Raw genomic sequence first — 25,151 nt, forward strand, 5'->3', positions numbered from 1 at the left:
TTCCCCGTCTTTGGCTTAGAATGAGCTGTGAACCGAGCCATTTCTGTGAAATTTATTATTCCAATTCTCAACCATTGATCATGGCATCTTATGAGTTGACTGTGCATTTGTTTACCTCCAAGAACGCTCACATAATGTCCTTGTTTTATCAGTACAGAGATATCCAATATATTGCAAAATGAGGCTGATAAGAGTGGAGAATTGATCTCTTTTTATAAAAAGATGATTAAAAATTAAGAAACAATTTTTAGATCTCTGTTATTCACTATATTCTGTAAACAATCAAGCAGCAGACACGTTCAGGTCTTGAGTAATAACTGTAGTCCGTCCCAATAGATAAAGGGTTTCCCGGAGGAGCATTTTCAAAAACTAAAAGAGGAGTCTTCATGCAGTTTCTTGCATCTTCAACATTTATCAAATGTTAGATGGAATCCATGCTTCAAATTTTAATATTTTCTGAATACATGTTCTGGATGTTTCAGATTTAGGGGCACTGAATTGAGATTGTTCACAGCAAAAGGAAAGGAAAAGAAAGGAAAGGAAAAATGTCAAAAGGCATTATAAGATGCCACTGAGCACCATGGTAGGAAGAAAGAGTCTTCATTGCATCACACCACTGACTCTCCTTCCATTTGCCTACCTATGTGTTTGTATGGAACATACAGCTGCTCTGAGAGGATAAAATTATAGCTATCAAATGCCAACCTATTTATGTTCCTCTTCCCCCTACTCTCCTTTTTGTCTTGGACTTAATTTGTGCTAAGATTACATACAGAAGTTCGGCTGTGAGGCCTATTTTTATCTCCGACAAGCAATTCAAGCTCTAATTAGGTTCTTGGCACAAACCCACAAACCCATCCCACAAAAGCATTGCTTAGTTATCTTATATATGAAGTGCAACGCAACATGGTACTGCCGTTTCATTCACTTCTGCGATGTGATTGGGACTGTAGGGTAGGTTGATAACTTTAAATTTAACTGAGCTAGTTTCACACTAAGCTAAAAATCCAAGCAATAATGTGAGGGAACGTCTGCTTAATTGTCGAGCACAAAGGTCTGAAGCACAGACGCGGCAATCCTATACCTACATTATGTGAGGGTCAGAGATTTGGTAGCGCTATGCTGGGGGAACAGTCACTGCACTGTGCTCAGCCCAGCTGGAGAGAAGAAAATGACCCAGCTAAAACAAAACAAAAATGGTGGGAAAACATCAGGCATGCACACTGTGTCCCTGAAAACACCTCCACAACATGCACGTCAGGGACTGTGAAAGTGATGGCACCCAAATTTCAGATAAACCGAGCACCAACCTACACAGGTGGGCTCTCGCAGGAAGTGCACAGTGCCCTTCTCCTCACTGAAATCCCCCTTGTGATCTCTAAGTGTACAAGTTACAGGGCCAGCACACCCTGTTATCTGAAATATGGTCTCCCTGTTGGGTTAATCTTCTACCGTTAGTGTGTTGTGATTGAGCACTGAGCACTGAAATATGGTCTCCCTGTTGAGTTAATCTTCTACCGTTAGTGTGTTGTGATTGAGCACTGAGTTACACCGTATTCTGTGGTCTGTCATGCATGTAGGCAGGTTGGCTGTTTGCACAGGGGTGACTATGTTAATCTCCTTCCTCTCCCACTGAAGTCCCAGTTTAGTGTGAAGAACAAGCTAACCCAATAAAACATATAATGTCTTCCATCGTTTAGTAGAAAGCAACAAAAATACAACATTTTTAAGTGGCTTCTATTTCACCCTATCATGTGCTCCTCCAAATTTTAATTTCCTTTTTGCTTTTAACTTTTTGTGATTTTATTGCTTAGTTTTATATTTTTACATTGTTAACCACAGTGATATATTTTTATGATACAGCGGTATTTAAATATTATTCTAAACAAACAAACAAACAAACAAACAAACAAACAAACAAACAAACAGTACTGTATCTATGAAATCAGAATGGCTGGTGGGAAATTAAAGAGTTGAAAAGTCCATACTGGCAGAAGGAGCTTACCTAGTGTTCTGATTTAGTGGTAAATGAGTTACTTTGATATATACCCGTATTTTTCGCTCTATAAGACACACCAGACCACAAGATGCACCTAGTTTTTGGAGGAGTAAAACAAGAAAAAAAAATATTCTGAATCTCAGAAGCCAGAACAGCAAGAGAGTGAAAGCAGCAATCCCTCTTGCTGTTCTGGCTTCTGGGATAGCTGCGCAGCCTGCATTCGCTCCATAAGACACACACACATTTCTCCTTACTTTTTAGGAGGGAAAAAGTGAGTCTTATAGAGCAAAAAATATGGTATGTTTTTATGCTTTAAAATGTAAAACAAAATAACTATGTCTGTTTTAGGTATTGGCTTATGTGTTCTAAGAAAATTTGATTCTGTCTCAAGGGATGTGTTTTCTAATAGAGTTGCCATGCTAAGAATGTTTACTTGGTGGCAAAACCCACTGAACTCAATTAGATATACAGTAGTACCTCGGGTTAAGTACTTAATTCGTTCCAGAGGTCCGTTCTTAACCTGAAATTGTTCTTAACCTGAAGCACCACTTTAGCTAAGGGGGCCGCCGGAGCACGATTTCTGTTCTCATCCTGAAGCAAAGTTCTTAACCTGAGGTACTATTTCTGGGTTAGCGAAGTCTGTAACCTGAAGTGTATGTAACCTGAAGCATATGTAACCCAAGGTATCACTGTACTTCAAAGTAAACAATCATCGGTTTGGGGGAGAAGCCTCAAAATGAAGAAGACTCACCCCATCTACTGATGAACTGTAGTATTACAATAATTTATTCTTTGGTGTTTGAAAATATAATGAGATAGGAAAATGTGGGGTGACAATTGTTTGGTTGGTACGCTTGCACTCATACATACAATTCTAGATTAAAGTCAAGGCCTTGTGTGTTTTCTGATTCCAGGTTTCAAGAGTGACATTTAGACTGCGTACTCCTATTTACTCTGCATCTAATGCACTTCCACTGCTGGTTTGGGAGTGGTGTACACATGATATACACATGATGATGTGGTGTACGCAATCCATATCTGTCAAATCAGAGGGAAGCTGGTTCGAGGGAAGCAGCGTATTTCCCAAGATACAGGACTGAGATGGACTGTGGCGAATATCATGTGTACATGTCTTGAATAATCAATGGTGGGAGTGCACTGTAGCCAGAGTAAGAGGTAATATGTACACAGACTGTGATTAGATGTGTTCCCCGCCCCCAACAAACTTTGATCCAATTTTTTTGATCCACAGAACAGCCTCAATGCATTGTAAATCTTGTCTTTAAACACAGTAATGGTCTAAAACACAGCTAGGTCATTCTTATTCTCAATTCAGGTCAAAGCTGACCTGGGGGGGGGGGATGCATGAAAACACAGTACTCTATAACACATGCCTGAGGATGTGACCTCTCCCCAGCCCCACCCATTATATATTGTTGAATGTAGTTAATATATATTCTCTGAGTGGGTCCCAATAAAGGATAGAACTAGATTTGTGGCTAATGGTGTATGCTTATTGCTTCCTCAACCAGCAATAGGAGTTCACTGGTTGCAGAGGAAACAGTAGTAATCCATAGTAGGGGAAGCAGAATTTCCTGTTCTGAAAAGTCTAATTTGTGTTCCATTTTTGTTTTTTAAACATCATGTTTTAGCACATGGCCTGGTCATTAGTAGCTGGACTGAAAGGAGGACCCAGCCGTTCATCACAGTGGTGCTTGCAGGTGGCTCTGTAGTTTGTATAAAGATCAGAGGGGATTTTGTGCATGCTTGCGGACGGTGTGTATAGGGCTGGGGAATGTAAATAGAAGGGGGAAATGTGTGTTTAGATGGATGGGGGTATGTGTCTGTGGCAGGATGAGGGGAGGGACAGCTTATAGGCTATTCTAGCCCCCCCCCCATGTGCTACCTGAGGCAGTCACTGTATATAATAGTAAAAACCAGCCCTGCCACCATGAAGGACTGAGTGCAAAGCTTCCACACCAGAAACTGTCCACACCAAACCCGTCCAACATTTCAGGCAACTCTCACACCAAAGATCATGGCCTGAGGATGTGACCTCTCCCCTGCCTCCACCCATTGCATATTGAATGTTCTGCAGTAGCCAGACGGGGCTTATCGCCTTAAAAACAAAGTGTGTGTGTGTGTGTGTGTGTGTGTAATGTATTTTATTGATTGATTACATTTGTAGTTAAAATATATTCTCTGGGTAGGTCCCCAAAAATAAAATTATAAAATGCAGCATTCCTCTTCTCCCAGGCCTTTGACTAATTAAAAAATATATAGCATTACCTTTTATCTGTATGGGGGAGTGTTATTGTTTTCGTTTCTTTTATGGTGTGTATTTTGGTGAATCACCCTGTGATCTTTTGATGAAGCATTGTGGGGGGGGGGGTGCGGAGTCGGACTGAGGTGAGGGCCAGTGTCCCTTTTGCCCTAGTGGACCAGCCTGTGCTGTTTGAGAGGACGGACTGGGGCGGGGAGGCTAGGGGTGGCAGTGGTGGTGGAAAAAGTCTTAACCGGACGCCCAAAAGACCATAACGCACTTTAATCTCAGTGGAGCCGATCGTAATAACTGTAACACAAACACATTCAGCAATGTTTACTAACAGGGTAGGTAGCTGCGGGGATGCGGGGGTACGAAGTGCACCTGTTTGCATTGCCTGCAAAAAAGCAAAACGCAAAATTTTATCCAAAAAGCAAAACAGTGGTTTGCCAGAGAGAGGAAGGGAAGGGACCAAAAAAAGTGAAGACTTATTCTAGGTCAATAGATAGAACTGGAGATTGGAAATGCTCCTCTTTGTAGAAATGGAGAGAGATCGTAGTACTGTTGGAAACAACCCACGAGTGACTTTTCCTGCAGAATCCTATTAAAACGGAACAGGAGCTTGAATGGGATGAAAATATAGTCATATAAGAAGTTATAATATTTTCTCTCCAATAACTGAATTTTAGTAGATGCAGTTTAGGGCGTCTTCCACCCTCCCCCTTCTCCCGTCGCACTGTCATTAATACGACACAGACAGGCATGAAAACAAAGTCAATAATACACAAATATTAGCCTGATGTAGTCAACTCAAGGAAATCAACCGTGCTGGAATTGCTGTCAGGGGGAGAGTCTGGGGAAGGCGGAGAGGTGCAGCCCCACTTTCCTAACAGTCCCTATAACTAGTCATCGTAGAAGATTATAAAACAGCTGGAGGGCCAAGTTTGGCCATGCCTGAATATAAGGGATGACAGGATTGGCTAAAAGCGGGTGAGAGTCGGGAGTCTCGGGGATTTAGTTAAAGACCCTCTCTAATCATTCGACCACTCCGGGTGAGATGATGGTCCTTTAAGGGGAGGAGGAGCTAAGTGGCTGACGTCATTATGCTGGTGTATATGATCCAGGAAATAGAAGAATCCCGAGGAACCATTTTAAACAGTGCGAGGAGTTTCAATGGCGTGAACAACATCAAGAGCCGAGCGCTTCCGATGGATACGGGTTTATAAAGGTAAGAGGAAGATGCACATAATCCCAAGTAAAGTGAGGAAACTGAGAGTATTCCCTCCAAACCTTAAGAACTGCGCGTAGTGTTGTGGAAACGAGATATTATTATATTTTTTGGTGGGAGAGTTTTGTGTGTTTCTATAAACATGAGTGCGTGCCTTAAAAGAGTACCTCAAATCCAGCAAAAGTTAAATCCGTGTCTCTAGGAAGTGCTGCAATTTATTTACTTTTTACTTCTAAGGAGTTCATTTACACATTACTTTTGCAGTTACTCTCCAATATATTTCTCAAGCTGAAACCCTGTTGTTTTATCTGAAGTTTCTAGATCTTAAATATACATTTGTTGATAAAAGCGCCATTGAAATATGTTGAACTTTCTTCCGAGGAGATTCAGGATAGAGTTGATAGGGTGTAATTCAAAAGCCACTCATAAATGCTGTGGTAGCATTTCTGCCATTGGATGGTTGTAAAAAGGTAAAGGTACCCCTGCCTGTACGGGCCAGTCTTGCCAGACTCTAGGGTTGTGCGCTCATCTCACTCTATAGGCCGGGAGCCAGCGCTGTCCGCAAACACTTCCGGGTCACGTGGCCAGTGTGACAAGCTGCATCTGGTGAGCCAGCGCAGCACATGGAACGCCGTTTACCTTCCCACTGGTAAGCGGTCCCTATTTATCTACTTGCACCCAGAGGTGCTTTCGAACTGCTAGGTTGGCAGGCGCTGGGACCGAGCAACGGGAGCGCACCCTGCCGCGGGGATTCGAGCCGCCGACCATGCAATCGGCAAGTCCTAGGCGCTGAGGTTTTACCCACAGCGCCACCCGCGTCCGTATTGGATGGTTGACTTTACACTATTTTAGTATCCTCATTACAGCTATTGATTTCAGTGGAGCCTAATTCTGAATAAATGTTTTTCTGTGTAACTGTGCTGATTTGATTTGTTCAAGCTAAAGAAGAACTTTTGCTGGTAACAAGATACAGTATTAGACTGCTCATCCATGACTTGAGATATTATGTTTTCCTATCCTGGTAATCCTCTTCCAGAAAAGATGCAGAAGTAAATAAAGATATATTTGTGTTTGGGCTACCTCTGCATTTCAAACTGTTTGCTTAAAACTGGTGGTGTGAATAAGATAAATAAGGATTTGCAAATGTGCATCATACAGGCATACTTGTCAGGAAGCTATTATTGGATGCAGTTTGTTGTACTATATACTATGTAGCCAAAGACACCCACAACTGGAGGCTGCAATTAGCAAAGGATGATTAGCGCACCTCACTTGCCTCGCTAAAGGTTGGAATGGCTCTGCTCTGAACTCCCCTTCTCAATATTCGCAAGTTGGACTTTGACCTTTCATCTGCTTTCCCTGAGAATGATGTGCATGCCTTGTGATATGTTACTTCATACCATTACTTCCTAAAACAGCTCTGCAGTTTCCACTGGAATGATATATACTGCTTCGCTGTTTCCTAGCCAAACATTCTCTATGTAATGTGTGAAATGGCCATTAGGGAGAGTACAGACTTCAGTGACGGTCCCTATATAGACATCAGAAAGACCCAAATTATGAAAAGTACAGTGGTACCTTGGGTTAAGTACTTAATTCATTCCGGAGGTCCGTACTTAACCTGAAACTGTTCTTAACCCGAAGCACCACTTTAGCTAATGGGGCCCCCTGCTGCTGCCACGCCGCCGGAGCATGATTTCTGTTCTCATCCTGAAGCAAAGTTCTTAAAACCCAAGGTACTATTTCTGGGTTAGCAGAGTCTGTAACCTGAAGCGTCTGTAACCTGAAGCATATGTAACCCGAGGTACCACCATATTGTACTCAAGGAACATATATAAAAGGCTAATATGGTGCACATAGGACATTGTGCAATATACGTACACAATGGAATCTTGGTCATTCCTCTATTTAGACAGTTGGCCATGGTAGCCATTCGGAAGCTTCTTGATTTAAATAGGCATGGAATTTCTCCTGAACACATCTGAATCCTTGTGCTGGAGCAATACCCCTGGTTACTGGGCATTTCAGGCCTCTGAAGGACGGCCTACTACCCTATAACTTGTGCACATACTGTAATTGACAGCTGAGACCTTATCCTCGTACCCCCCATGTTCAAGAGAGTACAGGGCCTTTTCTGTTATGGTGCTCCAATTGTGGAATGCTATCTCCAAAAATATTCTTTTTGCACCCATTTTTCTCTTAACTTGTTGTACCAAAGCTCTATGGTTTTAGTTTCAGGAGCTGTTTATTGCCATTCCAGACCCACACAGTGGGTCCTACAGAGCCTGAAGACTTCCTTCGATTAGAGGACAGAAAAATGATGTCCCTGGACAATTTTCAAAAGACAGTCCAGAACCCGGTAACTATCTCCTGTTCATCTTCTTTCCTTTTGACACCTGTAGATTTTGTCATTTCACCTTAAAGAAAGCTTGTTTTACAGTAAAAGTGAAGTGAAATTTTAGAGAACTAGGCCAAAGACAAAGTGGATGAAGAGAAAGAAGGGCTGGCAGAAGTATAGTGTCCCATGTGATTGTGGGCTGAGAGGAGAAGCTAATGGCCAGGGTGTGGGGGAAGGCTGATAGCAGCGAGTTTAATTAGAAGGAAGCCCCATGGGTTCAAAGTTACTTCCTAGTATTTAGGCTTGCAGCTAGAGGAGTGTGGACAAGCAGTTCTCAGAGCTCTGTGTGTACATCTATCTTTTTGGAGAAGAAAGGCGCATAGGTGAGGATTAGAAATCTAGTCCAAATTAATTTGATGTCTCCTCTTTGTCCTGGGACTGCTCTAGGTGCCAAGCCCATGTTGTATATCAGGGATGTCCAACAGGTCGATTGTGATCTACTGGTAGATCCCTGGGAGGTCTTGGTAGACCGTGGTCGATCGCTGGGTCCCTTTCCTTAGTGTTGGTAAAATAGAATCCGGTTCCGCCCTCCATTGTTGCATGATCTGCAGAACGGAAGACAGAGTTTACTCAGCAAGTAAACTATTTCTCCCTTGAGTTTAGGCTTGAATTCACAAAAATCTGTGCTTTCCTCCTGGAAAAGGGGGTGGATCACTGCCAGTTTTTAATTCTGTGAGTAGATCGCAGTCTCTTGGGAGTTGGTCACCCCTGTTGTATATGGATAATGCACCCACCAGTTCCTAGAAGTGATTTCTTGTTTTACACCGGTCAGTTCAAACAAATAAGTATGCCAGCTGCCTTAGACTGTGCCCCAGCAAAGAGTTTCTCTGAATTGGCGAAACTAGTAGATCTTGCTAATTATGACCCCCGTCCCTCCCCCCAAATAAAAATTGTTCAAAACTTGCTTTTGTTGAGTCCTAGTTAGTGAAATATAGGAAAGGCTAATAATGTAAATAAACTACGTATAAATTTCATTTTTATTCTTCTCAAGCCTTAAGCATAATAATTCCATTTCCCTCTTCTTTTTATAGAGTATTCCATATGCTGGGACTATAATTGGGGGTCTTTTGCCTGGAGAGCTTGTGGTCATACGTGGGTCCATCCCAGAAGGTGCAGAAAGGTAAGAGTTCAAATAAGATCTTTATAAATAGTCCTCTGGTAGGTGATGGTAGAAGGCAAGCACACAAAGAAATGACAGCAGAACACGTTCCCTCACGTATTGAAATGGTTGCATCAAATACGTATGAAATTAAAGCTTTTGAGAAGTGTTACAAATTGCTGGAAGCACTTGCTGCTTCTGCATCATAGGTTTTCTGGTGGAAGCGATAGTGTTGTGAAATTACTCCCCAGAAATAATTTCAAATAATGCATGGCTTGGGAAAGTAATTGGCTTCTGCTCCTAAGATCTGAACATTAAATGAAGGTCATGATAAAGTGAATATGCAAGAAGTCTGGCTTATGCAATGACTTGAAATGTATGCGTATATTAAATAATGTTTTAAAATGTTCACTAGATTTTTTGGGGGGATGGGGGGAGTATTTCTGGTACAGTCATACCTCGGGTTGAATACGCTTCGAGTTGAGCGTGTTCGAGTTGCGCTCCTCGGCAACCCGGAAGTAACGGAGCACATTACTTCCGGGTTTCGCTGCTTGCGCATGCGCAGACACTAAAAATGATGTCACGCGCAGAAGCGGCGAAAAGCGATGCACACGTGCGCAGATGCGACGTCACTAGTTACGTTTAATTCTAGATGCGAACGGGGCTCCGGAACGGATCCCGTTCGTATCTAGAGGTACCACTGTAATTGCTACTGACCTGTGCCACAGCCATGAACATACCCACTTAAAAATAATAATAATAATGGCTTTCATTACATCTATGACATGGACATATATAGACTACGAAGAGCCTTTCTGTTTTTCATACACCATCTTTAGTATCAGAAGTTGAAAAGTGCAACTGATGCTTGTGTTCTTATCTTGCTGAGAGTAGTTTGGTATCTTTAGCTGTGAGTCCAGTGACCAAGCTATGGCTAAGCCCTCTGCCAATGTGACTGTGTTGCCATGAGCGTGAGCCAAACTATGAGTTAGGTCTCCTATTATCCAGCTCAATTTTCTGGATTCATATAGCAGACATAGAATATAGAGCAAGCATCCTATTCTCACAGGTAGCAATTATGCAGTTGACCTCTCCTGCCTTAGATAGTTGTTGCATGTTGCTTATGGGAAGGTTGAATTGACCGATGTGTTTCAATTTACTGTTAGGTTCCAGATAGACTTCCAGTGTGGCAATAGCACAAAACCTCGGGCTGATGTAGCCTTTCATTTCAACCCCCGCTTCAAAAAATCTGGTTGCATCGTTTGCAATACCCTACAGAATGAAAGATGGGGCTGGGAAGAGATAACTCACGCCATGCCTTTTGGAAAAGGAAAGCCATTTGAGATTGTTTTTATGGTTCTGCATGATAAATTCCAGGTGAGTTATTAGAAGCTGATTACTTACTTACTTAGCCAATCTGTCATGCCCAAAAGCACAGAGGGTGCAATCCAGCCAAAATCAGGCCTTGACGTCACACTGGTTTCAACGGGATTTAAGAGCTTAACTCTCCCACTGAAATTAGTAGAACTTAAGAAGTGCTTAATTTTTCCTGAATTGCTTCATTTCAAACAACTTGAGTGTTTGTGGATCAGTGCTCTTTATAGCCACTGCAGGGTTTAATTTTTGTTTTTGTTTTGCTTCTAGATGAAGTTGTGTTGATCTGAATAAAACATACTGTCATAGTGAATTATAGAGTTGTAAAACATGATAGAGAATGGTATCACTGTTTCTTGACAAGGGGTAAGCCATGCAGACTAGTTGCATCGTACAGAATAGGTCAGGATGGCACTCTTACCTGTTGCTCTAAGAAGCATGCAACTAGGAGGAAGAGGTTTTCCATTTCCTGCAAGGATCCACTCTTTCCTGTCTTACATGTAGAAAACTACTGGTTTAATAGTAGTGCGTAGGTTGCAGTAAACCAGAGAGACAAGAAGTGGGAGGCAGCAATGGTTAATGAACCAACACTTGCTAGTAAGATTGTATTCAAGCATCAAAAAACTACATTTGGAGCTGAATGCAACTAACGACAAATATTTCTGCTCAGAATGTGTCTCCTATTCTCACAATTTGCCGTTAGCTGTCTTCTTACCAGCACACCTGTCACTTTTTTATTTTAAAGGCAGTGTTGAAGAAATTGTTCACCCATTTTTCATGAACGCATAATTCCTTCTCTTAAAAACTGCATGATCAGGGGGGGTTTTGTCTTGTTTTTTAACATTAACAAATGCTGCAATGGCGCCCATACATCTGCCTGATAAATTGGATGCGGTATACTGCCAAAAGGGAGGGAGAAAATGTGAAGATGATAAAGTGTCTGTAGTGTCTGAGTTTCGTGAAGTAACCAGGGTTTTAGCTTTTGCTGGCAGCTGTAATTCATAAGCTGTTTGGGTGAATGGGTGCAGTGGTGATATTCTCAAGCTCGGGTGGGGGTCACAAAGAAAGAGAAAAGTGCCAATAGCAAAGGAAGCAGCCAAAAAGAGAAATGGACAATTTTCGTTAGCTGAAAATAACAGCAGACCTTTGCAGAGCTGCAGTAAGATAGATGTCATTCCATGACAAAATCAGGACACGAAGCTCAAAACCTGGGGGATACAGTGCTGATTTATTGCGCTTCCACCTTGTGCAATTAGTATATGGAAAGATACTAGTTGTGTGCGGACACAATTTTAGAAGACAGAGTGTCCTTCCAGCTTTTGGGTTTGTGTTGTCCTTGGGACTCTCTGCTGACAGCTCAATAGCTTCTAGAGCATGCAAACCAACCATTTTGAGGCATTTGAATAAGAGAATATTGTGAAAAATTGCATAGGCGCCTTATTTGTTTTCAGAAATGTGAAAATGAGAAACTGCCAACATCTTTGTTGGAAGCCAGTTGCATGCCAAAAGTTTGGATGATAGCATATTTTCATCACAACTGTGTGAAATAGCTGTGTGTTTTTGTTTCTATTTTTTCCTAGGTATCTGTAAATGGAAAGCACTTGTTGATCTACAAGCATAGACTTAACCTTGAAAAAATAGATACAATTGGAATATATGGAAATGTGCAAGTCAATATGATAGGATTTGTGTCAAATGCGGTAAGTTATTAAATAACGCAGCAACTTATTTAGGTATTGCATAGATAGATAGATAGATAGATAGATAGATAGATAGATAGATAGATAGATAGTATTAAGCTTATCTTACCCTTCCTCCAAGGTGATACATATTATTTATTTCCCAACCCCATTTTTCCTCGTCACAACTCTGTTAAGTAGGTTGGGTTGAAAGCTAGTGATTGGCCTAATGTCATTTGGTGAGCTTCATGGCCAAGGGTGCATCTGAACATGAGTCCCCCCAAATTCACTCCAATACTCTAACCACTGCATCAAAATGGCTCCACATTGCCTGTCTATATTACAGACATTTTTCTGCTGCTTACAATTTCATGCTGCGGTGGAACACGTAAAGAGCAGCTATGGATAGGTCAGAATAGATCTGATGGTGTGCTTCACTCCCAGCTAGGAAGAGGAGAAAATATTGCCTGCAGCAGCAGTGTGTGATTTTTGACAGAGGAATTGCCCAGTGACTTGGGCAGTGAGAAATATTGTACCCTGAGCACAGTATTTATATAACTACTAACATGAACAGTTTGGGGCCTAATGTGTCTGCATGATGCCATCATATTGCCTATGGAGAGTCCAGAAATAATGAAGAGCCTGTGTTGCTTTGGAAAAAGTGATTCCACATTCTCTCCACACAAACTGGTATATCACTGAAGTGGCAGATATCCTTGCAATGCATTAGTCAGTCTACCTCATTTGACTTCGTGCCTCTGTGGTGACCTTCTATAGAAGAAGTTGTGCGATCTGCCACTGCTGGATCATCACTACCTTGCTAATGTGTTTGAGGACCATCTTAATAAAGCAGGGGTGGGAAATCTGTGACCCTCTAGATCAGGCATAGGCAAACTCAACCCTCCAGATGTTTTGGAACTACAACCTTCAAAGCCCTATACGGCCTAGGGCCCTCGTACCTACGGGACCGCCTCTCCTGGTATGCCCCACAGAGGAACTTACGGTCTTCAAATAAAAACATCTTGAAGATCCCAGGCCACAGAGAGGTTAGGCTGGCCTCAACTAGAGCCAGGGCTTTTTCTGCGGCTCCAACCTGGTGGAACGCTCTGTCACAAGAGACAAGGGCCCTGCAGGACTTGACATCTTTCCGCAGGGCCTGCAAGACAGAGCTGTTCCACCAGGCCTTTGGTGAGGGCGCAGCCTGACTCCCTCCTTTGGCAATCTTTACAAAACTTTAGTTTATGGTTGCCATCAATTCTAATGTTGCACTGTTTTAGTGTTGTTAGCCGCCCTGAGCCTGGCTTCGGCTGGGGAGGGCGGGATATAAATAAAATTTATTATTATTATTATTGTAACTCCCACCATCCCTGGCTAACAGGACCAGTGGTCAGGGATGATGGGAGTTGTAGTCCCAAAACATCTGGAGGGCCGAGTTTGCCTATGCCTGATCTAGATGTTGCTGAACTCCAGCTCCCGTCACCCCCAGCCATCATGGTCAGGGATGTAGGAGGTTTAATCCAACAACTTCTAGAGGGTCGCAGATTCCCACCCTGGTTTTAAAGCAAGAAAAACCATCCCTCCTTCAACAGCTCACTGATGAAACATTCACAGTTAGAAAGATATTCAGAGATGGCAGTTCATTATGTGAGTTCTCTGTGACCTATGAGTGTTGATCTCTCAACCTGTCTTTTCTCTGCAGTCTTTGCAAGGCTCTCAGCCATCCTTGCTAGGGGCAACAAAGGCAAACGCAGGAAATGTAGGTATTCTTCTTATCTGGCTAGGTTCACAGCTTTGTTCTTCTTAGGTTATAGCAAAGTCTCTCTTTCTCTTTCCAGCAGGAAGACGTCCCTGATGCGTCACAGTTTGTAAGTATCAGTTGGCATGTAAACCACATTTGAAACACAATGCAAGAGTTATTAGGGAGTGGGCACAGATGAGCTTTTTCACATGACCCCTTGATGCAGAATTGTGTAGCCTCATTCTTGCTTAAGTGGCCATTCATTTTGAAATAATTTTTGTAAGGTAAAGTCTTGTATCTCCATCCCTTCACTATTTGCTAGGGTATTTATGAGAGAGTGTACACTTGATAAATTTATCCTTATTCTTCAAGCCATGTTATGCAACTGTATTTTTCCATGGCTACCCCAGTTGATTTCCTGCAGTAAACATGCAATATATGTGTCTTTCTCACCATCATAGGACATGTGATGGGAAGCACTGTTTGGCTGCAGTTTCCCACTCTGCATTCCTCTTCCCATGTTTACTGTGGGAGCTACAGTTGCGCCTGATGCAATTGTGATTGCCACTTAAAGTTTGAATAAATCTTGTAGGAGAGTACCTCATCAAAAACACCAGTGAACGTAAGTGTCAGGACTGCCGCTAGGTCCCAGCTCACAGAGGACCAACGCCCAGTGGATGTTATATACAAAAGTCTTTATTAAAGTTTAGTTTCCATTTCCAAGCTCTGGGCGCGCAGACCCACGTCTTGACGCTAGACCGGCTAAGTCCCCTCTGACTCACTGCTCCACCCACACCAGTTTAAGATTCTAGCCCGGCTCCACCTCTTGCGCTGTTCTTTCCTTCGCTGGGTCCTTCTGCCCTCTGGGGTTCCCTCCTTCCTGGACTCCTCTGACGCTGAGCCTCCTGAGTCTTGCCCCTCCCTCCGGCGGGCTTTAGGACCTGGCTCCCTTCCCGGGCTCCCCGCTGTGCCGCGCTCCTGTACATTTGAACTTGGCGCGCGCGCCCAGCCGGTGACTTTCCTTCTGACCGTTTCCCCGCTTCCTGATGTGGGTGTTGCCAAACCTGACTCCTCTCCTCCCTCTGGTGGTGAGGACACTGGTCCCGACTCCTGGGACTCCCCCTCCCCACTGCGCTCTGGTGGAGACGCTGGTCCTGATCTCCAACTGCTGCTCAGGGACTCCCCGCTGGCCCCTTCCTCCTGGGGCTTCCCCCCTGGAGCCCCCTTCGCTCTGGCCACCGGCGCTCCCTTCTGTGAGTCCTCCGATTCGCTAGAGAGGCTTGTGGAATAACTCTGGCCACTGTCACTGCCTGCGCTCCCCTCGTACTCCTCCTCCTCACTCTCCATTTGCTCCCCCTCCTGTGTCTCTCCTTCCGAACCCCTGACAGTAAGGTTTGATGTAAACCACTTGGAGGGTTTTGTAGACTAAGCAGTATATAACTCTTTAAAAAAAATCAATAAGGCAATGAGAGGAAAAGCTGAGGAATTAGTAAAAGGATAAATGTATTGTCAAAATAAAGAGGGGCATTCCAAATGATATCCGAACCTGTTTTATGTTTGCTTGTCATCCAAAAATGGAATGAACAGTGCGGCAGGTGTAAAAACTAACTGATCACAGGATTCATGTTTCGAGAGAAACGTTTCAGTCCATTAATTTTGGAATAATAATTCTAAGCATGGTTGCATTTTCAGGTAGTTCCTTACATTGCAAGACTTCATTCTCCTCTTGAGCCTGGGCGAACAATTGTCGTAAAAGGAGAAATTAATGAAAAAGCAAATGGGTTAGTAAAATCAGAGTGGCATTTGTCATTTTTCTTAGGCTGTTTTAACATGCTGTTGTTTTTGGTCTCTTTCTCTCTGTGTATTTAGAATACACTAATAGCATAATCCAAAGTATCATGACTAAGTTCTTCTCGGAAGTATTAAGAATCAGAAACCTACATGCTCTGGATAAAACATAGCAACCGCCTTGGAACCCTTTCACTGTATTTCTGATTTATTTTGCTTTTGAAAATGCTTTTGTTGGTGTGTGTAAATAAAAGAAGTCATTAAAAAAAATTGCAAGTTCTAATCAGAACCTTTGTTGTCACTGATTGTTGTAAACCATAATAGCAGTACTTTCTGACTTCTTTCAGTAATTCCCACCACTGTCCAGTATGATAGCGATGCTGCAGTAGCTTAACATTACTATTTTGTTCACAGCTTTGCCATTAACCTTAAAGCCAGTGACTCAGATGACATTGCTCTGCATCTGAATCCCCGAATAAGAGATAAAGCTTTTGTGAGAAATTCCTACCTGGACAGCAGCTGGGGAGAAGAAGAAAAGCAGATCCCTCATTTTCCTTTCGCTCCAGGAATGTATTTTGAGGTAACTAATTAAACAAATACAGACCAGCAGTGATCTGCTGTGGTATGTGCAATGCAGACGTTTGCAGGGGATGAAAAAATAGTGTTGGACTGGGCAGAGGAGAATATGGTGTAACATTAGTTCTCCCACACTGGCCCTCTGAAATGTTTTTGGATTTAAAGTCCCATCATCAGTGACCATCCTGTTGGTGGCAGCTGATGGGAGCTGGAATCCCAACAGTTCTAGACAGTTATGAGTACTTTCTACCATACTTCTTTCTCTGGAGCATGTACCATGGACATGCAGAATTTGGTAGCTGATTATCATAGATGGCAGAGACATGTTGGAAGTCGCAGGACGATTCAAGTAGAAATACACTATGCCCAGTGACTCAGGCAAGAATGGTGATCTTTTGGAATCTATACCTCCTTTGCCCAGATCATGGAATATTTTTGTAAGGACTGAACTGTGATAGGATGACTAGACTCTCACTGCAGATTTCTGCCAGCCTCGGTCTGTGCATCAACTTAATACAGCACAAACAGCTGTTTATGTCACAGCAGTTTAAGCAGTGTGGCAGATAGGACCTTTGTCGCATATTCCCTTCCCCTTGCCTGCAAGGCTGCTAGGTAGCTCACAGGTGCAGCACAAGGAGAGGTTGTAGCTTCAGCACACAGCATCCTATAGTCTTAAAAGTTTCTATTTCTAAACATGTTTCGAAACTATTTGAATATTACGGTTGCGAACTATCCTACCTTGTAAATGATTCCTCAAACATGGCCATCCTTAGTTGTTGGGTAGGTTGTAGCCTTCGCCTTGCAGATGCTCCTATCTTACGCACCCCATAACTTTAAATGTTTTTAATTTAACTAAGGGTGTCAAATGTCTTTAACTTTCAGTTGATAATACTCTGCAAGGCCCATCAGTACAACATTGCGATCAACGGTGTGCATGCCATAGAGTACAAACACCGGTTCAAACAACTTGGAAAGATCAGCATCCTGGAAATCCGTGGGGACCTTCGACTGCTGGATGTGAGGAGCTGGTAACCGTGATGCAGTACTTGTGTGTTACTTTCAAAGTGATTTTAGAAAGGTCTCCTTGAATCCCTTCCTCTAATCTTGAGGGCACTGAGCAGCATTAAACTTGATCCATCTACTGCAGCAAAAAATACATATATACTGGATGCAGGTTGCTTACAAAAACCTTTCTGTGTTTGCCCATGGAAATCAACTGACATAATATCTAAAAACTAACCATAGCTTGCAGAAAAAACCTACTGTTGATTCACAGTGCAATATTAAGTTATAAATAGTTACCAGCTGCTGTTACTAAAATTGTGTATGCTAAATTCAACTAGTGAATTTGAAGACTATATTGTTACGCTAACTCTGCTGCTGGTAATGGAAGGTACAGCAGATTCAAAAGAATTCTTATGTTCTTACCTTTCTCATGCTTTTAGAACATTTCTAGAAATTATAACCCGTATATACTCTCAACTGGTTGCACTGTACTGGAAAATACATATTCTCATGAAGGGCACCATTAGTAGTCTCAATGGTTAGAGGTGTCTTTCTTCACAAAAACATGACTAAAATGGAGAAGTTCCTATTTTGTTGTACCAGATAAGTGTTTGGGGTTTAGGGCTAGGGATTAGAGACAAAGGGTCCATTCTTCTCTCTCAGCTGAATAGCTCTGAAGGGTGCAGAATTAAAATTTTACTTCTGTGAAGCTGTGTAGAGAAAATTAAAGAATTTTGGAAGTCATGGTATTATCTTTTTAAAAAATGAACTATAATGACCTGCTGCAGTGGCAGGGAAACTGTGGCCCTCCCAGCTGTTGTTGGATTTCATCTCAAGGCAGCATGGCCAATAGGAATGAGGAGGTATAATCAAACAAGTGGAGGCCCATGCATGCCCCTTCCCTGGTCTACCTGAAACCTTTTATTTAACAATGCCACCAGCAGAGATTAGGTCACTGAGAGATAAGCCCAAGTAGTGAGTGTAGTTTCCTCTTCAGCTCCATCAAGTTGGCAGAAGATTTTATTTAAACAGCTAGGCCAGGACAGTGTTAGTTTCCTCATGGGGGTTGAGGCAGGAGCTAGATTTACTGCAGAATTTAGATGAACACAGCTGAATTTAGCTGTCACAGCTGCCTGTCAGCAGTAGGATGTGATACAGAAGAGTTTTTGCTTCAGGCACAAAGTTGGGTGATGTGTTTTCCCCTCACACTTTCCTAATGCGAAGAACGCATCCAGTTTACGCAAGCCAGAGAAAGGATAAATGCCAAGTGTCCAACCGTTTATAAATGAGTGTTTTTTAATATCACAATTCAGAGCGGGAAAAAATGTATACAATTAAAATTCTTGTTTAACATTAAAAAAATGTTCACCGTTTATGTTTAAATATTATTGAGAATGATGAAAAGAAAAAGACCATGGATAGTCTTAGAAGTAACTCTGCAGTGGTTCTCCAAGAATAACCTCAAGCTGCTGAATTGTCTTCTGGCACTGGTGTTCCACTTCTTCACATTCATCTGGGGAGGAGGGGGACAGACAAACAACAACATAGTAACTATGAAGTCCCTGGCAAAAAGGAACTCAATAGTTTCATCCACTATGAAACATTTAAACAGGAGTGAGCAGCTATCTCTGGCCCTCCCAAGTGCTGTTGGACTGCTACTCGTATCATTCCTGACCATTGGCCATGTTGGTTGGGGCAGATGGGAACTGGGAGCCATTAACTTCCCTCCCCAATGAAAGAGGTTCTGGAAGCTTGTTAAGGGTGAGTTTAATTTACGTAACTGCAGGTGGCCAGTTGCCAAGCGCATGAAGTTTTCATCGTGTAAGTTAGATGTGCATGTAAGTTAAATGTGCACAAGTTGATGAACGCTAAGCCAGGGATTGCGGTTCATTTCTTCCTAGCACTAGTGGGGTGAAGGAAAACAGGCCACCAAGTCATGGCACAAACCACTGTGGAACCTCAATGTGCAAACAGACTCGAGTATTTTCTATTAGGACTATCCTGAACCCTACTGAGGAAGGGTGTGAAAAGTGCAGCAACGGCTTCATGTAAAGTAGACTCCCAAGTAGAAATTCTCACAGTGACAATAATATATGCTACGTTACCTTCCATAAGCTCTGCCAAGAAAGGAATAGACTCGGGAAGTAGCACCATGTAGTTCTCTCTTATTTTTTGTGCAAGTTCTAGCAAAGTTAACAAGGCAGCAAATCGAACCTAAAGGAAAAAGAGAGCAGCCAGTAGTATCACAGTGGGGCATGTTACTGCATTCAAACACCAAACTTCTCAAGAGGAAATGCTAAGCATAACAGGTTTCTGTGCACAAATTCAGAATCACAGCTTTGCTGAAGTTATCATCCACCAGTCTGCTCCCTTACTTTAGTCACATGTTTTAGTAAATGTGTCCCACTGGCAGTTCAAGTCAAAACTACAAAGTTGTATCTAATGGTTGTGCAAGAAGCAGCAGAAAGCAGTTTGCAATAGCAATACTTCCCTCTACATGCACTTGAATTAAGTCTTCCACATGAAAAGCCTCTATAGACTGTAAACTGTTGCAATGGCTCTGCAGTGCAGGCAGGGAACTGTCCGAAATCAGATTACATAACAACTGCATACCACTGACGGTCATCTGCCTTCTTAGTCACATCAGGGTGACTTAAATGCGGTATTATTTTATGACCCAACTCCGCCACATACCTTGGGTGATGCATGCCTCATCTTCAGCAAAATCTGATAGTTCAGTGGCTTCCACAAAGAGTCATCTGCCATTGCAACTGCAAACTGAGCTATGCATGGGATCAAGTGAGTTGTCACTCTCTCCTGGAACCTCTCTTCTCCCCCAAGCATATTTTCCAGCTATTTAGAGGAAACAAATCACATGCACATGAAAGTGAAATAATTTATTTCCTTTTTTGTTTCAGACAGTTATAATATTGTGATAGCTAGCTTCCCTAAATTCCTTGTTAGTCACCTACAGTTTCTAGAATCCTTTGACACCTCTTCCTTGAACTCTCTGTCAACTAATGCACCACCCCTGGCTGCATTTAATAGGAAGAAAAAAATGGGACTAAGCAAGAACACTGTCATGGATTGGTTGAACGCAGAGGAATGGTGGGAGGAACCAGCTGGGGAACCCCCAAGGGAAGAGGGCTCAGAGCCGGGGGGAGTGGTGGTTGGACAACAATGAATGGACAGAGGGAGAAGACTGGGAAGAGGAGGTGTCAGAAACTGAAGGGGTAACAGCTTAGTGAGCTGGGAGAGTTTGTGGCAGAAGTCCTGAATAGGAGGCAGAAGCTGAAGTAGGAGAGTGGGATGGGGGAGGCTAAGAGGCAGAGATGAGTCCAGTTGGTGAAGAGGCACAGACCGCTGCTGTAATCAGAACCAGAAGAGGCATGAAAAGGGTGCAGAAAAGTTTGGCTGCACACAGGCAGTGTCTCTGATTGCTTAGACAAAGCTCTGGTGAGGAGGTGGGGACTTTCAGTCTCGGCAACTTATGTTCATGGAGGAAGACTACCGGGAATGAGTTGCTCTGCTCATTAGGCATGACACTCAACCAAGTCTGTGGAGGTTGTGTTTTTGATAATAAACTCCATCACTGAACTGTGTGATTAGGTAAAGGTAAAGGGATCCCTGACCATTAGGTCCAGTCGTGGCCAACTCTGGGGTTGCAGCGCTCATCTCGCTTTATTGGCCGAGGGAGCCGGCGTACAGCTTCTGGGTCATGTGGCCAGCATGACTAAGCCGCTTCTGGCGAACCAGAGCAGCGCACGGAAATGCCGTTTACCTTCCCGCTGGAGCGGTACCTACTTATCTACTTGCACTTTGACATGCTTTCGAACTGCTAGGTTGGCAGGAGCAGGGACCGAACAATGGGAGCTCACCCCGTCACGGGGATTCGAACCGCTGACTTCTGATCGGCAAGTCCTAGGCTCTGTGGTTTAACCCACAGCGCCACCCGCGACCCTGTGTGATTACTGATCGGCGAATTCCTGTGATGGATGCTATGGGCATGGCTTAAATTTGGTATAGTGCTTTGACAACAATGGAAAATTATGAAGCAGCCAAGGTTCCCCCCCCCCCTCATGTCCATACGTCTGTTAGTTGAACAATAATGAAATGTATGATGTATAAAAGGGAAGACATTTAAAGGTACCCAACAAAAATGTCTGCAGTGCCCAACAGTTAAGCGAAAATATGTTTATCAATACCTGATTGACCAAAGGCATCATCAATGTTTCTGCTCTCTCTTTGCTCACAAAATGATGGGAATCAAAGAGGAAGATTTTGTGGAGACAATCAAGGATGAACTGTAGCAATAAACAGCTCTTTTCAGTGTTGTTCTCAGAGTCAAAGAAAGCTTCCTCTGCATCTGCAAAAAATAACAAGAGACCGAAATGAGGCACCATTGGCATTGCTTAACTACCAAAGTAATGCTTGCAGTGGCTACAGTTTACACAAGCCTCATTAGGAGAACATCACATGACATTAGCTGTATGGGCAGGCCAAGGTTAAAACTGCTAATTTATTCACTATATAGATATAAGCAACATCCAGCCTCTGATGACTGGTTATGGCAAAACTATTGTGACCTGCAGTGCGTGATACAGTGTGCCAGTGTTGTAGCTGGCTTCTAGTATATTACCCAGTGCATCAAGTTCCTGGTAATTACAACAGTAATTTAGAAAAAGCACACTTCTCAGGTTGCCATGGGACAGGAGACATCTGCTTAGAGGGACTGTATCCTCTAATTCAACCATGGCAGGTAGATATGATTTTAACGTGCTTTCCCTCTTCTTTCTGCCTTTGCTCAAAGCAGATGTGGTCTTCTCTTGAGCATAAACATTACTTTCGAAAATGCACACATTTCTAGTACTTAAGGCTAGCTTTAGAGAGCAAGGTCTCCTAAAGACTCAGTAGGTTGGGGAATGGCCAGGAAAGGAATATTATTTCAATTCTCCACAGCTTCCTATCCATCCCTACAGATCCTAGTCCTAAGTAATATCTTTCTAGACTATTTGGCAATATCTCGCGAGTTTCATTCCAGTGATATATATGAAAATTACGACAAGGTGATTAAAATAATAGAAGTGGCACTGCCAAATACAATAGCTTTTGTAATTCCTGTGATGTATTCTGCTTCAATAATTTTGACTTTCCAGGCTGAGAAATCCTGGTTTTCAACTTGCAAAAAACTACTAAGTGTGAGCACAGCAAAAAAAAAAGAGAGAGAGAAATACAAAAACGAATTAAAATGAGGCGGTATTTTATTTACTGCATTCCAGAGTGTCTTCTTCCTACCTGTTTGGGAAGTATTGATCTGGTTCAGTGTGTCCGCAAATGGCTTCACTAAATGGCCAGCAAAGAGAGTGAAGAGTCCTTTTAGCTGCTCAGCAATGCAATCTGCCAGTCGGCAGAAAGTCAGCTGCCTCTCCCGAGAGGCTCCCTCCGTTTTGGCCCAGTCAAAGAGCTGAAACAGAGAGAGGAATTTTAGTTTCTGTATAATAATAAAAATAATAATAGCCTGGGCGGCTTATAAATGGCTAAGACAGAAATAGGACAGAACACCCACCTTAAAGAAGAATGGTCTAAAAGACATTTCAGAAAGCTTCATAACCATGCTGATTAAGCACTTAATAATATGAGCCTCTGTCTTCCCAATGTTCTCCAGGTCATCCTAGATGAAAACCGACAGTACCAATCAACACTACAATACTCAATAGTCTATTGGTGAGATACAACGTAGTGCATGTGGGCTACCAATCATACAACAGGGCTTATCTTTTCTCTGTTCCCCACCCCCCAAAAATTACAAATCTTTACCAGAGAGTTGCAGGCCCCTCAGGATCAGCTCAGGAGGCTGGAAGGGACAGCAAGGCCTGTTGCTTAAGTGAATTTCCATTGTGCAAGCAGACTGCCACAACTGGAGCTTATCTTGTGTCTTTACTATACTTAATATTAAGTACACACTTTTAAAAAAACAACCCAATAGCAATAATTGGCCAATATGTGACCATCTCTAAAAATGGAGAATCAGTGGGTGCAATCCTGCACACAGTTGGGCTTAAATTAGTGAGTTACTCAGCCTCGGTACAGAACTGTGGCCAGAGCAATCAAAAAATAAGCTGAATACCATGTAATGGGCAATTATTATAGTTTTGCATGTTCCCCAAAGACCTTCCATACACCACCTGAGAATGCTCAGTTCTGAAGTCCAAGGCCTTCAAGAAAAATGCTGTTAGCTCAGACTGATGGGCAGCAAGCGAGTCTTTTTCTAGAATTACGATATGCTCCTTCAGAATATCCATAAGTGCACCTAGATTGTTCTAGAAAACAAAACAAGACCAAGTATACGATAGACATATATTTAAATCACAATAAAACCTATTTTCTAAGATAATAGAAATAAACAAACATGGAAAAGGCATTTTCTTTCCGGAACATGGTTTCATCAGTATAGGAGCATTCAGTATGAAAATGTTAGAACCAGAGGCTTCTTAGGTGACTAGCAATTATGAAATGTTTGCCCTTATTTAAGATCATGGTGGTCCATCTGCTTTCATAGTCCTTTAAGTTGACATTTAAAAACAACAACCAGGAACCACTTGCCAAATATGAGAGAGTGTTAGAACACAAGTGAAATATATAAATTACAGCTAGAGCCTCTGGAAAGTAAAGCCAGATCTTTGCAGATAGAAATCCCCCTCCTTAAACGTAAAGTCACTTGGTTTCAAAACTGCACTATAAAACAGTTTTTTGGGTTAATATAAAATATGTCTACGTTTGTAAGTTTTATGTTGTGAACTGCCCTGAGATCTACGGATTAAGGGACATACAAATTTAATAAATCATCATCATCATCTACTTAAGTGAAGAAGCAGAACACATCTAACCTTAGAAACAATTGCAATTTCATCATAACATTTCGTAACTGCTGGCAGAAGGACTCTCGGTGGAAGTGTCGTTGCCAGGGTGTTTTTCAGAGACGTCACACGTAGATTAACAGGAGATGAAGGGCCCATTTCAATGGCAATTCTTTCCAAACGGACCACCTAAAAGGCAGCAAATGTGCAGATCTAATTAGCTGCCAGAGAAGCAGCACAGATGATGTTGCGTGAGCAGTTCATAATTAATCATAAACTGAAGAAAGACATAAGACCCACCTGCAGCAAAATATCCTGGAGATACGGACTGAGAAAGCATGGCAAGGTTTCTACAACCTTCAATAGAGCCGTCACTGAGCTAAGCAAGTAAATTTCACTGGCAACCAACTCCTTTTTGTGTTTTAGTATTTTCAGCAATGCTGGCATTAGCCTGTAAGTAACATATAGAGAAGATTAATTCACTTATTTCCAAACAGGTTGCTCTCCTGAAAAAAAATTACGATCTTTCTAGTTTTCAACTCAAATATATTTCTCCACAGGTTGTTTTAAAAGCAGAGTTATTCAACTTTGGGTTCCCAGATGTTGACAGACTGTAGTTACTAAATTTTGTCCCCAAGTCAAATTGTACTTCAGTCATCCCTATCTGTCATTATTCTCAGCTTTTAAGCTCAAGTATCTGCAATATGAGCATAAAATTCCATGGCCTACCTTGCAGAGCTCCTTCAAATATTAATGAAACAATGGACATAATATGCTTTGAATATTCTAAAGTCCTACATAAACGCTAGATGCATTATTTACTGTACAAGTTCAAAGTGCTACCTTGGTAGGTGAGGTATGGCCTGTGCTTTAAGCACACAGGTGACCTCAGCTGCACAGAGCAAAGCACTTCCTGCAAGGTTTCTTTCTTTCCTTTCTGAAGAAATCACATCGATGGCGGTTTTCAGCACAGGCACAAATGGTTCGTGCCTTTCTGGGCCGAAACATTTGCACAGCAGCTTCAGGCTGAACAACGCCGTCTGCCTGTTGATCGCCTGCTCTGGCTCCCCGCTGGCCTCACTTGTATCATGCCGCACAACTGTGAGGAGATGGGGAACCAATTCTAACAGCAACTCAACCTGAAAAA

General features: G+C 42.5%; 2 protein-coding genes across 6 annotated transcripts in view; one reads left to right on the forward strand and one right to left on the reverse strand.

Moving 5' to 3' along the window:
* The first annotated feature begins 5,369 nt into the window (after nucleotides 1–5,369).
* On the forward strand, nucleotides 5,370–18,509 carry LGALS8 (galectin 8). 5 transcript variants are annotated; one of them, XM_083732736.1, is made up of 10 exons: nucleotides 5,370–5,490; nucleotides 7,723–7,849; nucleotides 8,920–9,008; nucleotides 10,154–10,364; nucleotides 11,942–12,061; nucleotides 13,740–13,796; nucleotides 13,876–13,905; nucleotides 15,471–15,559; nucleotides 15,981–16,146; nucleotides 17,025–18,509. In XM_083732736.1, the coding sequence occupies exons 2-10, from the start codon at nucleotides 7,808–7,810 to the stop codon at nucleotides 17,172–17,174; spliced, it is 954 nt and encodes a 317-aa protein (XP_083588862.1). In that variant the 5' UTR covers nucleotides 5,370–5,490; nucleotides 7,723–7,807; the 3' UTR covers nucleotides 17,175–18,509. The 5 variants fall into 5 exon arrangements, with proteins under 5 accessions (XP_083588862.1, XP_083588864.1, XP_083588865.1 ...); XM_083732738.1 differs by having other exon boundaries at nucleotides 13,879–13,905; XM_083732737.1 differs by having other exon boundaries at nucleotides 5,371–5,490; nucleotides 7,729–7,849.
* Nucleotides 18,426–25,151, reverse strand: part of HEATR1 (HEAT repeat containing 1) — a 35,648-nt gene continuing 28,922 nt past the window's right edge. The window contains exons 36-45 of the mRNA XM_083732902.1: nucleotides 24,848–25,143; nucleotides 24,305–24,455; nucleotides 24,035–24,193; nucleotides 23,333–23,467; nucleotides 22,714–22,818; nucleotides 22,443–22,611; nucleotides 21,353–21,513; nucleotides 19,842–20,000; nucleotides 19,253–19,361; nucleotides 18,426–18,660 (exon numbers count right to left, since the gene is read on the reverse strand). Of these exons, the coding sequence (XP_083589028.1) occupies nucleotides 18,572–18,660; nucleotides 19,253–19,361; nucleotides 19,842–20,000; nucleotides 21,353–21,513; nucleotides 22,443–22,611; nucleotides 22,714–22,818; nucleotides 23,333–23,467; nucleotides 24,035–24,193; nucleotides 24,305–24,455; nucleotides 24,848–25,143 (1,533 nt within the window). The 3' untranslated portion in view covers nucleotides 18,426–18,571. The remainder of the gene's footprint in view (nucleotides 18,661–19,252; nucleotides 19,362–19,841; nucleotides 20,001–21,352; nucleotides 21,514–22,442; nucleotides 22,612–22,713; nucleotides 22,819–23,332; nucleotides 23,468–24,034; nucleotides 24,194–24,304; nucleotides 24,456–24,847; nucleotides 25,144–25,151) is intronic.

This window comes from Podarcis gaigeae (genome assembly GCF_964106915.1).
Source record: "Podarcis gaigeae genome assembly, chromosome: 3".
NCBI classification, from domain to species: Eukaryota; Metazoa; Chordata; class Lepidosauria; order Squamata; family Lacertidae; genus Podarcis; species Podarcis gaigeae.